General features: G+C 38.6%; 1 protein-coding gene across 1 annotated transcript in view; it reads left to right on the forward strand.

Annotated features, from left to right (window-relative positions):
* The window catches only part of LOC123499069 (reticulon-4-interacting protein 1 homolog, mitochondrial-like), a 133290-nt gene extending 121330 nt beyond the window's left edge, over positions 1-11960 (forward strand). The window contains exons 7-10 of the mRNA XM_045246671.1: positions 2034-2143; positions 3086-3233; positions 3523-3648; positions 11795-11960. Coding sequence (XP_045102606.1) covers positions 2034-2143; positions 3086-3233; positions 3523-3648; positions 11795-11902 — 492 coding nt within the window. The 3' untranslated portion in view covers positions 11903-11960. The remainder of the gene's footprint in view (positions 1-2033; positions 2144-3085; positions 3234-3522; positions 3649-11794) is intronic.
* The last annotated feature ends 4023 nt before the right edge of the window (positions 11961-15983 follow it).

Raw genomic sequence — 15983 nt, forward strand, 5'->3', positions numbered from 1 at the left:
ATAAGATAATTTTGTGTTTAAACATTTCCCATTTTCATAGTCATTTTTATGTCTTTGTAAGTTTATTAATAAAGGCATTAATAAGCATAATACAAATGTGTTTAATGCAAAATGTATACGTACAGTGAAAGATTATTTTATTTTGAACACATCCTTCAAAGTTTAGTGGTGGTGGCAGTGGTGGTGATGGTGGTGGTAGTGGTAGTGGTGCGAGGACGCCCCTGAGCCTCGCCCTGGAGGGCGAGGCTGTTCAACCAAGGGAAGAAGTGGATGTGCTGGGAGTGATGCTCATGAGGATTGCGTGGCTGCTTGATGGAAAGGGGCTGGGGGTACTGTACAAAGCTCAGGTCCGCTCTTTTATACTAAAAAAAAGTCTAGAGTTGGTATTCATTCCTTACTTTATATGGTTCCTTCTGGAATGCATCTACCATATAAATTGAGGAATACCTGTACGTAACTTTATAATGTTGGTGATCTTAAATTTATGAAGGGAGGCAGAGTGAAACGGGAAAGACTAACCGACAACCTGTGGAATGTAAACATAGGGTGCATCATTGTATCACATACAAAACTTATGTACCACATTTCCATAAGGCTTTCCATTTTATCCCTTGTAGAGTCACGAGTTCAGGTGGTTCTTTTAGCTTGCAAGGAAGATACGGTCTCACCAGCCTTCTAAATAGTCTGCTGACTTAAAAATAGTAGAGACAGTAAGTAGATGGAGTCAAGATGGTGGCGAGCAATGCTATTAGTTTTCTCACCTCTCTTAGTGTCTGTGAATAAGAGTTTGAGAGTAAGATACTTCCTGGTCTTCTTAGCAACACTAGGTGACATTGCAGGGCATTTTGGTGGTAAGTTGAGCGAGGGAAGATGAGCTGCTGCTAACGCTGTTATTGTTTTGAACAGGGGGAGTGAGTGGTGCGCGTGTTGTCCACGAGAGGCGCTGGTGTATTCAAAAGCCTGTCGGCTTGCGTGATACGGCAGGGCTTTCAAACTTGGAAAAAATTTCTTGGATAAAACTTCGTTAAAGCAAGTTTGGTATTCATTAAACGAGCAGATGGTAGTAAAATGAAACCGTTGTAGAGAAATTTCGTTGTGTGAACCTTCGTTAAGCAGGGGTTGCCTGTACAGTGAACTCCCAATTAACGCGAGGGTTACGTTCCCAGAGACATTGCATCATTCAATATCGCATTATTCAAACATAATTTACCCATAAGAACAATGGTAATAGCAGGGGGGGGATTACATTCCTGGCGACTGGGAAAGTCTGCCTATTTTAGGGATTTTGTTACTCAGACCTTAAAAAAAACTATTAATACATAACTAGATCATAGAAACTGTAAAAATACACATTCTTACACTCACCATCACTTTGTTGATGCATCTCTGGTCATCATCTGCTGAATCTTCACCCCACTCTCCCTCGCTCATGTCTTCTCCCTCTTCCTTCGGCTCCTCTTCTATGATTGTTTGGAAGAATTGATCTAGTGTGATATATTTGATCATCTTTTTTCTTCTGATCTAATATGATTTATAGCAGTTTAGTTCTGCCATCACTTCATGCAACTGTTACACTTCTGTTTACATTAGGATCCTTGGCCCCCAGTAAGTCTGATCCTTCCCTTATTTAATTAAGCAAGTGCTTCCTGTATGTCTTTTTAGTTAAAATTCTCTCTGGTTCTGGGATTTCTGATGCAGACCGTGCTTTTCATGCTTCTAATTCTGCTGTTCCCATCTTCTTCTCTAACAATTTGCATGGCATGATGTCATCGAGTCAAGTTAACCAACATTAAATCAAATAAATCGCGTTATTTAATCATATCTCCTTAAATATCAAGTTATGTTAAATCAAAATTGCCTTATTCAAACCTTCATTAATCAAAAGTTGACTGTACTTATCACAAAGGATCCTGTAGTATAGAAAACTTATACTACTGTATTTTATTATTTTCTTGCATAAGAAACAAAAATTTTTTTTAAGAATGATGCATTTATTTGTGGGTTGTAGTGTGATGCACATTATGTTGGTACAGGTGGTGGGTGTTTGCAGCAATGATGCCTTAGGCTTGGTGACCAGCCTTGGGGCAGATGCTCTGGACTACACAGACCCAGCCACCAAGGATGTGCTAAGAACTGATGGAAGGTCAGAAAGAATCTCCTGCTGTGGCTTGCTTAAAAAGTTCTTTACATTTGTTGATAACTTTTGTAATCTTTTTCTCTCAGCTCATTGGAGACTGATTATATTTAGTTTGAAGACATTTTGTAATTGTTGATGAAAGGTCTTGGTCACTACTTCACTAGTAGAGTTTACCATGTTGTGCCAATATTTGAAAAAAATAAGTAAATAAAATAAATAAAATAGTGACATATTATTTGGAACATGGGTTTGTAGGTAAAGCCATTGTGGTCCATGAAGACTTAAATGAAGATAAGTCATGAATTTAAAGCACTCAGTTGAAAGTGACACTACTAGTAATTGCTTGCCTGAATGGCAATGTTACTCGTAAATCATCACATCATTGTCCTTTACAACTTTAATAGGCATGTATTTAGAGACCTTCCCTTATTTTACATTTTAATAATATAATATAATTTGAGGAATAAGGTAGCAAAATGGATTGCCATATTTCTGAGAACCTTCTTTATGTTATCTACCAGTAATTAAGTGTTAGGTAGGAGTTATTATGAGGAGTGACCCTCTCCTATATATGTATCTATCACCAAAACACTCATGTGTGGCACTTTAGTGTGGGGAAGGCTTACCTCTAAGGGAATGTCATACCAGCAAATATCACCTGAAAAGATGTTTATAAGTATAAAACAGACATCTTGCTTCTTTTAAATCCTTAAGCATCTTTTAATCTTGGATTGCAAGTTATTTGTCATCTCTTGGCTAGTCACAGTTCTTGCTGCCTTTGTGAAATGTACACTGCAATTTTAACACATGAACTAGAAAGCATTGAAACTCTTGACTTACATCATGTGTGAGATCAAGTCAGCTATTAGATGATAGTGCAGCTATGAGCAACATTAGTCCCTTTGCCAATAATAACTTTATTCACAATATTCATATCAAATCTCTTAGATTTGATTTGGTCATCAATGCTGCTGGAGCTGATGATCTGGACTACCTGGATGCCCTAAGACCCTGGATGGGGTCCTCATTTGTCACACTTTCTCCACCACTGCTACGAAACATTGACAGTGATGGGATGATACTGGGACTTTTGAAGGTAATATCTAATCAATAATGTTTTTTTTTCACTAGTTTATTATGATATAGGGGCCACATGAAATAGGGAGAGAGTAAACCTTTACACATTCTTATCCTACCATCATTTAATGAATTTTTAACTTCAAAATATTGATTTTTTATTCACTTGTGCCAAAACTTTGATTCTTTTCTCTTTATGTACTTGAAATATTTAAGGATTGTTACTTTTTCTTTGCTGTGTGAAGGATGCAATTTAATCATATAAACTTTCTCTTTCTTACATTTAGATAATTTTCTCTTTCCCATAGAGTGTGAAGGAAGTAGTTTGCCGCAACACTTCATCTCTGTCTGAGGGCCGAGCCTATAAGTGGGCTTTCTACATGCCCAATCCATGGGCTCTCAATCAGATTACTAAAATGTTATCAACATATAAGGTGAGGTATCTGACTGACAGTATTTAAAAAAAGTATTTCAGCATAATATCTCTTCTGTGTATCTGATAATTTGTCATTCTATATCAGTGTACAAGGCTGACATTTCCCTTGAAAGTGAATCAATAAGACAAGATATATACATCTGAGCATATACAGTAAGTCCTCATTAAACGGTAGTTCTTTATTCAGTAAATTCACAGTTATGGTATTTGGAAATTACTACCCTCAATTCGATATACGGTAAGAAAAATTCACAGATATGGTATCTGCTCATGTCATCCGAGATGGCCCAGCACGGGGGAGCAGGGGTGATGACGTCATCCACGCCACACCTCCCCGCCACTCACAGTACTGACTTCAACTTGACCACCCTTGGAGCCTCTTATCTCTTCCTCTCCCCCCCCCTTTATTTTTGTTTTTAACTGCATTACTTATTACTTACATGCATTACTAATTAGATGAATAAATGAAATATTAAAGGGTCTATTGTAAACACAAATATATTCATAATAATTATGGCAAACATTAAAAGCCTACTACCAGCGGCAAACCATGCAGCAACTGATAAAGGGCACAGATGGGCCTGGCAAGCCCACTATCAAAGAATGGTGGAAGTCGTATAACATCAAGCACACCTTAGATAACATCAAGTCATCTTGGGATGAAGTGAAGATGTCTACCATGAACTTGGCATGGAATAAAGTATGGCCAGAATGCGGGCATGACTTCCCAGGCTTTGCTGAAGACGACATCGATGCTATCAGAAATGACATAGTAAATCTGTGCCATAGGGCTAGCTTCGATGAAGTTGATGATGATGATGATTAAGATCTTTTGGAAAGTCATGCTGAACCTCTCTCTCAAATTAATTTATAGAGCAAGACAAGGCATCACAGGAGACAGAAAAAGAGGTAGACAAGGAAGAAGAACCTGTGCGTGGCTTGGACATCAAAACTCTTAGAGAATGTCTCGGTGGTATCGAAAAAGCTCTGGAAACCCTGAAGGATTATGACCCAAATCCTGCCAGGATTAGCAAAGTGGCTCATGATGTAGAGAAATGTGTCAAGATTTATCAAGAAATCTATGATGATAAAACAAGAAAAACCAAACAGTCCTCCATCTACTCGTTCTTCAACCCAGTCAGACATGCCGTCCCTGTCACACCTGCCGACCCTGCTACAGCTGGCCCTTCCACATCCGCTGCTGACAGTTTTACAGCTGGCCCTTCCTCCATATCCTCTTTCTTCAAAGCAGTGAAATGTTCTGACTCTACTACAGCTTGCCCTTCCTCCATATCCTCTTTCTTCAAATCAGTGAAACATGCCAACCCTGCTACAGCTGACCCTTCCACATCTTCTTCTGACAGTGCAGACGACGATATCTTATCCTCGTCTGCACACTCAGCGGAAGATGAGTAAGGGCTGAAATCCTTATTGTCCCATAGCCTCGGGAGGGACATCATCTGATAGAATACATGGCGAGTGAAAGGTAAATAAAAATGTTTTGTTTATTTCTTCTGCACAGTACAGGCAACCCCCGCGTAACGAAGGGGTTACATTCTAAAAAAACCCGTCGTTAAGCGAAACTTCGTTAAGCGAACCAATCATAAGTTTAACCCCTGACTTGAACTTCCATTGAGAGTAAAAAAATAAGTACAGTGAAAGGTTTAATGAAAGTAAAAATTATGAAGTTAAACATTTAACCCTTTCCTTCCGGTGCTATTTTCCCGTTTGCTATGACGGCTAAAAATGGTAAACCTAGAAATTGTCAGAAGACTGTTTGAATACTAATAATTATTTTCTCTTTGTTATTCTGAATACAATGATGTACTTTGTAGCTCGATGTGACCTCTGAAAGTTCAGTTTATGCCTTATCAAGGATTCCTCCTCCTCCTGCTGTGTGATCCGTCTTTCAGAAACAGCCCAGAGAGCGATGACACCGCACGCGCACACACACACACACACACACACACACACACACACACACACACACACACACACACACACACACACACACACACATAGACGATTCATACAAAGGAGACCGATTAAATTACAGAAAGGCTGATATTGAGAATCTCAAGAACTATTTTAAAAACGTAGACTGGGAAGAGATGGAAAACTCAGAGACAATGCAAGACAAATATAACTTATATTTGGAAAAATACAAATCAGGAGTCAGGGAATATGTCCCAAAATATAGACCAAAAGAAGAAGAAAAGAAAGATTGGTTTAATGCAAGGTGTGCTAGGGCAAAGGAGAAAAGAGATGGAGCATGGAAAAGGTGGAGGAGAAATAGGAATCCAACAAACAAGGAAAACTTCAAGGCAGCGAGAAATGAATATGTTAAGGTGAGGAAGGAAGAGGAAAAGAATTTCGAAAAAGATATTGTCGAAAAATGTAAGGAGCAACCAAAATTGTTCTATAAATTCATAAATGGAAAAATTAGGCAAAAAGAAACAATACAAAGGTTAAAAGGAGAGAACGGGATGGTGGAAGACCCAAAAAGTATGGCAGAACTATTAAATAAAAAATTCCAGGAGGTCTTTACTAAAGAATCCAAATTTGAGAGGCCACAGGGTAATAGAGAGACAATCTATATGAAAGAGATTAAAGTAACCAAGCTTGAAATAAAAGAGTTAATGAAGGAACTGGATGAAGAGAAGGCAATGGGACCGGATGAAGTCTCAGGCAGAATACTGAAAGAATGTAGGGAAAAACTAGCAAGTCCTATATACAACATCATAAAATGCTCAATAGAAAATGGAACAGTGCCAGTAGAATGGAAAAGAGCTGAGGTGGTTCCCATATATAAGAGTGGAAGGAAGGAAGAACCTTTAAATTACAGAGCGGTATCACTAACTAGTGTAATATGCAAGATGTGTGAAAGAATAATAAAGAAACAATGGATCGAGTTCCTTGAAGACAACAAATTAATATAAAATAGCCAATTTGGTTTTAGAAAAGGACGGTCTTGTGTAACTAATTTATTGAGTTTCTATTCTAGAATAGTTGATAGAGTACAAGAAAGAGAGGGATGGGTTGACTGCATCTACTTGGATTTAAAAAAGGCGTTTGACAAAGTGCCACACGCAAGATTACTGTGGAAGTTAGAGGAGAAGGGTGGCTTAAAAGGAAGCACATTGAGATGGATAGAAAATTATGTGAGGGGGAGAGAAATAAGGACGGTAGTTAAAGATATGAAGTCCAAGTGGAGAGCAGTAGAAAGCGGAGTGCCACAGGGGTCAGTATTGGCACCAATACTTTTCCTCATTTATATTAACGACATGCCAGAAGGAGTGAACAGCTACATAAATTTGTTTGCGGATGATACGAAACTGTGCAGAGTTATAAAGCAAAAGGAGGATTGTGAAATACTGCAAGAAGACCTAAATAAGATCTGGGAATGGAGTAAGAAGTGAGAAATGGAATTCAATGTGAACAAAAGCCATGTCATGGAAATGGGAAAGAGTGAAAGACGACCTGTGGGAATCTATAAGATGGGAGATGGTGTAGAACTGGAGAAAGTCAAAAAGGAAAAGGACTTAGGAGTGACGATGGAAGAAAACAATCAACCAGTAAGCCATATTGATAGAATTTTTAGAGAAACATAATTTGCTGAGGAATATTGGAGTAGCATTTCACTACATGGACAAAGAAATGATGAAGAAATTGATAAATACTATAATAAGACCTGGATTGGAATATGCAGGAGTAGTGTGGACCCCTCATAAAAAGAAACACATAAGAAAATTGGAGAGGCTACAAAAAATGGCTACAAGAATGGTCCCATAACTTGAAGGGATGACATATGAGGAGAGACTAAAGGCTATGGATCTACCAACCCTGGAACAAAGAAGGGAGAGAGGAGACCTGATACAAGTTTATAAATTGATCAACGGAATGGACCAAGTGGATAATGAGAAACTGATCTTGAGAGAAGAATATGACATCCGAAGCACAAGATCGCATAGTAAAAAGCTGAGAAAGGCAAGATGTCTGAAAGATATTAAAAAATATAGTTTCCCGCAGAGATGTATTGAGACGTGGAACAGTTTAGATGAAGAAGTAGTGTCTGCAAAGAGTGTGCACACTTTTAAAGTAAGATTGGATAAGTGTAGATATGGAGACGGGGCCACACGAGCATAAAGCCCAGGCCCTGTAAAACTATAACTAGGTAAATATAACTAGGTAAATACACACACACACACACACACACATATGAGGAGAGACTAAAGGCTATGGATCTATCAACCTTGGAACAAAGAAGGGAGAGAGGAGACCTGATACAAGTCTATAAATTGATCAACGGAATGGACCAAGTGGATAATGAGAAACTGATCCTAAGAGAAGAATATGACACCCGAAGCACAAGATCGCATAGTAAAAAGCTGAGAAAGGGAAGATGTCTGAGAGATATTAAAAAATATAGTTTCCCGCAGAGATGTATTGAGACGTGGAACAGTTTAGATGAAGAAGTAGTGTCTGCAAAGAGTGTGCACACTTTTAAAGTAAGATTGGATAAGTGAAGATATGGAGACGAGGCCACACGAGCATAAAGCCCAGGCCCTGTAAAACTACAACTAGGTAAATACAACTAGGTAAATACACACACACACACACACACACACACACACACACACACACACACACACACACACACACACATATGAGGAGAGACTAAAGGCTATGGATCTACCAACCTTGGAACAAAGAAGGGAGAGAGGAGACCTGATACAAGTCTATAAATTGATCAACGGAATGGACCAAGTGGATAATGAGAAACTGATCCTAAGAGAAGAATATGACACCCGAAGCACAAGATCGCATAGTAAAAAGCTGAGAAAGGGAAGATGTCTGAGAGCGCTGGCTTCACAAGCCAGAGGACCAGGGTTCGATTCCCCGGCCGGGTGGAGATATTTGGGTGTGTCTCCTTTCACGTGTAGCCCCTGTTCACCTAGCAGTGAGTAGGTACGGGATGTAAATCGAGGAGTTGTGACCTTGTTGTCCCGGTGTGTGGTGTGTGCCTGGTCTCAGGCCTATCCCAAGATCGGAAATAATGAGCTCTGAGCTCGTTCCGTAGGGTAACGTCTGGCTTTCTCGTCAGAGACTGCAGCAGATCAAACAGTGAAACACACACACACACTCTCTCTCTCTCTCTCTCTCTCTCTCTCTCTCTCTCTCTCTCTCTCTCTCTCTCTCTCTCTCTCTCTCTCTCTCTCTCATCTCTCTCTCTCATCTTGGGAAATTGTACACTTCAATGAGAGAGAGAGAGAGAGATAGATTTCATCCCTTTTCATATTAAGTTTCAGGCAAATAACATTATCTCTCTCTCTCTCTCTCTCTCTCTCTCTCTCTCTCTCTCTCTCTCTCTCTCTCTCTCTCTCTCTCTCTCACTCTGACAAGTTACCTTCTACCATTTTATTATAAAATCGAAGATAATGAAAAAATTAACATGAAAGAATGATAGGTAATATTTTTTTTCACTTTCCGAGTCCTCACTAATGTCTTCACTTTCTTCAGTTTCTTCTTCTAAATATTCACTGTCACTGTCTTCAAACTCAGAAGCACTGCTAAATACATATGTTCTGTCCTGCTCCATGGTGAGTTATGATCCGAGATCCTTCGCTCTTATCAGGATGTCTCTTCGCACTTATCATGGTGCTTTCCACCCGGCGGTCGCTGGGGTTGCCAAGTGTCGCCCGGAGAAAGGGAAAATAACTTAGTTACCGCTAAATTCCCAGATTTATAGTGACAACACTACATGTGGAAACATGCCAGACACTTCCACTCACCATCTGACTCGAGAAACCGCGCTTGGAGCTCAAAATTGAGGCGCGAAAATTCTTGATTACGGGTATGAACGCCGTCTCTACGGACGCATTGATGCAATTGTATATATACGATTGCCGGAAGGAAAGGGTTAAGCAGTTTTATTTAAGACTAAGTCATTATAATGTACACTAATGTATGTATGTACGTAACTTTATAATGTTGATGATCTTAAATTTAAGAAGGAAGGGAGAGTGAAACGGGAAAGACACTAACCGGCAACCTGTGGAATGTAAACAAAGGGCGCATCATTGTATCACATACAAAATTTATGTACCACATTTCCACAAGGCTTTCCATTTTATCAATTGTAGTCACGAATTCAGGTGGTTCTTTTAGCTTGCAAGGAAGATACGGTCTCACCAGCCTTCTTAATAGAGTCTGCTGACTTGAAAATAGTAGAGACAGTAGATGGAGTCAAGATGGTGGCGAGCAATGCTATTAGTTTTCTCGCCTCTCTCGTGTCTGTAAATAATATCCAGCTTCACTTCGAGAGTAAGAGACTTCCTGGTCTTCTTAGCAACGCTAGGTGACATTGCAGGGCGTTTTTGTGGTAAGTTGAGCGAGGGAAGACGAGCTGCAGCTGACGCTGTTATTGTTTCAAACAGGGGCAATGAGTAGTGCATGTTTTGTCCACGAGAGGCGCTGGTGTATTCAAAAGCCTGTCATCTTGCATGATATGGCGGGGCTTTCAAGCTTGGAAAAAATTACCTGGATAAAACTTCGTTAAAGCGAGTTTGGTGTTCATTAAATGAGCAGATGGTAGTAAAATGAAAACTTCGTTGTAGCAAAATTTCGTTGTGTGAACCTTTGTTAAACGGGGTTGCCTGTACTTTACATTTTTTTTTTTTTATGACGATTTTCATGTACAGGCAACCCCTGCTTAACGAAGGTTCACACAACGAAATTTCGTTACAATGAAGGTTTCATTTTACTACCTACTACTATCTGTTTGTTTAACGAACACCAAACTCACTTTAACGAAATTTTATCCAGGTAATTTTTTCCAAGTTTGAAAGCCCCGCCGTATCACTCAAGCTGACAGGCTTTTGAATACACCAGCGCTTCTCATGGACAACACACGCACCACTCACTCCCCTGTGCAAAACAATAACAGCGTCAGCAGCAGCTCGTCTTCCCTCGCTCAACTTACCACCAAAACATCCTGCAATGTTGCCTAGCGTTGCTAAGAAGACCAGGAAGTCTCTTACTCTCGAAGTGAAGTTGGATTTTATTCACAGACACGAGAGAGGCGAGAAAACTAAAAGCATTGACCACTGCCACCATCTTGACTCCATCTACTGCCTCTACTATTTTCAAGTCAGCAGACTCTATTAACCCTTTCAGTACCATGACGTGTTTCCATATTCATTTTGGTTACTATTTGGCGATTTTACACAACTTCAAACACTTACTTGGGGATTAAAATAGTGAAGCCTCTAGCCATTAATCATTTGACCTTCAAAGACCCTTCCTAATGTAAATAAAATCGTCTAATCATGATTTAAAAACATGGTAAAAATGCGCTCCGGTACTGAAGGGGTTAAGAAGGCTGGTGATACCGCATCTTCCTTGCATGCTAAAATAACCACTTCAACTCGTGACTCTACAATGGATAAAATGGAAAATCTTGTGGAAATGTGGTACATAAGTTTTGTATGTGATACAATGATGCACCCTTTGTTTACATTCTACAGGTTGCCGGTTAGTGTCTTTCCCATTTCACTCTCCCTCCCTTCATTTAAGATCATCAACATTATAAAGTTACGTACATACATACATTAGTGTACATTATAATGACTTAAATTAAACTGCCTAAATGTTTAATTTCATAATTTTTACTTTCATTAAACCTTTCACTGTACTATGATGCACTCTCGCTTTGTTTACTCTCAATGGAAGTTCAAGTCAGGGGTTATACTTCGTTATAATCGTTTCGCTTAACGAAGGTTTTTTTTTTTAGGAACGTAACCCCTTCGTTAAGCGGGGGTTGCCTGTATTTTAATTTCTGTAGGGGTAACTTTTGACATGCTAAAACACATTCCCTATTATTACATGTTATAATGGGTTTGGTATACGGTAATTTCGATTTACGGTAAGGTCTCCAGGAATGCATATGTACTGTATAACGAGGACTTACTGTACGTTCATGATTACATTTATAAGTACTCCCTGGGGTGTCATACTCACAACTTTGTGGGGAAGGCTTTCATTCTGAAAGGTGATACTCACAGTAGATGTATAGCAAATGGGACAAAAGGAATAGAGATTTTAGAGATACAAATAAACAAATTAAATATGTATTGTTTTTACAGATTCGCCCTATCATTGACAAAGTGTTCCCCTTTACTGAGGCCCCAGCAGCCTACCAACATGTACTGAAGGGACACGCACGAGGCAAGACTGTGATCACCATGACATGAGGAGGCATGCAGTATTTTTTTTTTTTTTTTTTTTTTTTTTTTTTTTTTTATTATTATTAGAAAGATCACATCAAACTTTTGTTCTTCATGAGTTTTGCTTATAGCTGTACATAATAAAAGCTTATTAACAAAATGAAAATTTCATCTCAAGATGTTTTCCTTTTATATTTTTTTTCATTTATTTTTCATTTCATTTATTTATTTTTTTAACCAAAGGTTAAAAAAATAAATAAGTAAATGAAAAATGAATAAAATAAAGAATCCACCAAGGTGCTGATCCCAAAAGAAATGTCAAGGGAATCATTGAAAATTGAAAGATTAGTGAAGGGGTGAGAAAAATTGACAGATTACCTGTAACTTAACTTCATAGAAGCTATTTTACTTAGAGGTTAGATGTGGTTTTCAGCTTTAGATTAAGAATAAAGGATAGACATAAGATGTGTTAGTGTAGAAGAGTTGAGTGCCATTGAAGAAGAGGGTATAGTCTGAAAGGTGTCAAGTTAATAGATAGAATAAATAAATTTGCTCTGACCCAATCAGAAATTCTAGAGACATGAAGTTAGGTGTTCTTTGGCATTGCTGCATGAACTGTTTAATTCCTGATGGGTTGGACGTCTATGAAAAGATGTGAAAAGTGCTGGGTGGTATCATTATTGTAGTAATGAATAAGGAAAGGTCTGGTTTGATATATCACTGATAGGAAGAGATTGTGTGACAGGGTTGAACCCTGAGGAACATCACTCAATAAATCTATAAGAACAGTGATCATTTATCACAGCAACAATGGAAAAATGAGAAAGAAAAAGAAATGAAGCTGTAGAGAGAAGGATAGAAGTCGTAGGAGGGTAGTTTGGAAACTAAAGCTTTGACAGACTCAATTAAAACTTTTTGATAAGTCTAAAGCAACAGCAGAAATTCACCAAAATTTCTAAAAAGAGGATGACCAAAACTTGGTAAGGAAAGCCAGATTACCGGTAGAACGACGCTGACGGAAGGCAAACTAGTGATCAGAGAAAAGATTGTGAAGAGATAGATGTTTAAGAATCTTCCTGTTGAGGATAAATTCAAACACTTAAGTAGGAGAATTTGAATGACCACACTTTTTAGGAACAGACTAAATGTAGGCAAACTTCCAGCAAGAAGGATAGGAAGAAGTCAATAGACAGAATTGAAAAAGTTTGACCAGGCAAGGTGAAAGCACAGAGCCACAGTTTCTGAGAACAATAGGAGGAACCCCATCATATCCATAAGCCTTCTGAGGGTTTAGGCCAGCAAAGATACTGAAAACACCATTGTAAATGATATTACATAATAGGTAGCATGAAGTAGTCAAATAGGGGAGAAGAGTGAGGAGCAAGCCCTGAATCATCCAAAGTAGAGTTTTCAGCAAAGATTTGAGGTAAGAATTCAGTTTTAGAAATAGATGAGATGGCAGTGGTGTCATCAAGATGAAATATAGAAACGAAAGATGAGGATACAAAATAATGGGAGAAGTTTTTGGTTAGCTTCCAGAAGTTTTGAGTTGAGTTAGATCTTGAAAGATTTTGACACTTTCCATTAATGAAGGAATTTTTGGGTAGTTGGAGAACAGACATGGTATGATTTTGGGCAGAAATATAAGGAACATGAGATTCAGATGATGGAAGACTCAAGTACCTTTTGTGGGCCATCTTTATTATGTATAGCATGAAAACAGGTTATGTTAAACCAATGTTTAGAAAGTTTAGGTCAAGAGAAAGGAGGAGGAATACACACCTCCATGCTAGACACTATCACCTCTGTTATGTGTTCAGCACACAGATGGGTCTCTGACATGGAATTGTAATTGTAATATGTAAGAGGGGTAAATGTGCCAGGCAGAAGGCCATATAATACTATTGGATAAGCATGGTTTAAGATAGAAGCAGTAGTCATTCCAAGGAAAATCAGTATAAAACTTCCATAGGTCCCTCCCAACTAGCAGAGGCAAATTGCCAGAGGCACCTTTGCTAAATTTAGGGGATCTTGAAGAGGGACTGGAGTTATAAGATAATGTGCAAATATGAGATTGTGATCAGAGGATCCCAATGGAGAAGATAGGTTAACAGCATAAGCAAGATTAGAACTTAGGAAAAGATCAAGAATGTTGGGCATATCTCCACAACAGTCAGGAATATAAGTAGGGTGTTGCACCAATTGCTCTAGGACTCTAGGTCATGGTAGATAGCAAAGTTAAAGGGTAGCTCGCCAGTATGGTCAGTGAAAGGAGAGGATAGCTAAAGCTTGTGGTAAACATTGAAGTCTCCAAAAAACAGATATCTCTGCAAAAAGAAAAAGTCAGAATGTGCTCTATTTTGAAGTTAAATAGTCATGGAATTTCTTCTAGTCAGAGACGTTAGATGAGAGGTAGAAAACACAGGCAAATCTAGTTTGAGAGTGATTCTGAATTTATAGTCAGGTGGTGGAAAACTCAGAAGATTCAAAAGTAACATCCAGCTGTGGATGGAAAGTGAGAACAGAAAATAGCAGGGAACAGAAAAAGGGTTACTGTCGGATGCATCAGAGTCCTATGTTTCAATGAGGAAAAGAAGATGAGGTTTTTAAGGTTAAGGTTCGTTGGTTTTAGTTCCGGTGTCCACCACATCTGGTTCTCTCCAGAACATCAGCCAGGGGAACTCAACTCTCTACTGTGGCACTCCAACCACAGCAATAATCTCCCAGTAAACAGCTTAAACTCACAAGCCAGAGCAAGACTTGATCTGCTGACCTTAGCGATGCCAGGCCAGCACGTTACTATTGTCCTAACCAGTATTAGTGGAGAAGTGGTATTCTACAGGTTGATAAATTCTAATGTCATGTATTTTTCTCATATATCATCCCTACATCATCAAAAAGTTATTTGTTTTTGCATAGCATGCCTCTTTTGGTATCTATTTTTCTTGTGTTATTAGTTTCACCAGGGAGCAGGTATCTATGAAATGCTGGCTGCTATGTACCACTGGCTACTATGTACCATCCATGGCTGGTACTTACCTGGCTGCTATCTACCATCAGCAACCAAATAGGGTATACATATGTATTATAATGTCTTAAAAACAAAATATAGCTACATTAACAACAACTCAAAAAGAAGAAAGAGAGAATCTTCAATAGAAAAATGGAAATTATGTAAGCACCAAAAAATAGACAACATTGTTACATATGTTCCTTGGCAGGCAGTTCAACATTACGTACTTCAAAACTAACAGTGGAACTGCTCAATATTTACTTAAAAACTCCAGCTAGTAGACCTGCTCATTATTTTCCAAGACTCCAGTGGACTTATCAAGTCTAGAACAATTCCTATGATTGTGAAAGGATACTAGCTGTTATGTACCTTCGGCTGCTATGTACCACTATTTTGGGTTATATGTACAATGGAGACTGACTCAATACTCAAACGTCTTATTAGTTGAACTTTACAATACTTGAATGCAAAAGTTAGATTTAATACTAAAAAAAAATACCTGATAGCCGTTCATTCTGCCTCTAGTTATTCATTTATAACTTACATTAACACCAAAGGCTTATTAGTGGTGAAAATATCTGTTAATTGAATGGCTGCAGACATGGTAGTAAACAAAGCACCGGCCTTTCCCTTGCCACTGCCACCATTGTCCCGTACTGATACCTCATTACCGTTTTTTTAACTGTTTTTACACAGGAGAACACACAGGAAAATCCAGAAAGCAAACAGATGTTTAGGGCAGAGGAGAGTGAGAAGCTGACAGATATTCATATAACTAAGGAGATGGCAGAACAGGAGATAGATAGACTAAAGAAATTCAAGTCACCAGTACCTGACGAAGTGTACCTAAGGGTACCTAGGAAATGCAAAGAAGTTGTAGGTGAGCCTTTAGCAGTGTTTTTAGAATGTCACTAGAGTCAGTTCCGATATTGTGGAGGCAAACTTATTTGGTACCCATATTTAAGTAAAGAGATAAAACCCTAACGTCTAATTACAAACCTGTCAGCTGGACTTCAATTGTGAGTAAATAAATGGAATCAATAATTGCAAAAAAAATCAGGGCGCACCGAGATAAACATGGTTCGATAAATCTAG

Source organism: Portunus trituberculatus, chromosome 49, assembly GCF_017591435.1.
Source record: "Portunus trituberculatus isolate SZX2019 chromosome 49, ASM1759143v1, whole genome shotgun sequence".
NCBI lineage: Eukaryota > Metazoa > Arthropoda > Malacostraca > Decapoda > Portunidae > Portunus > Portunus trituberculatus.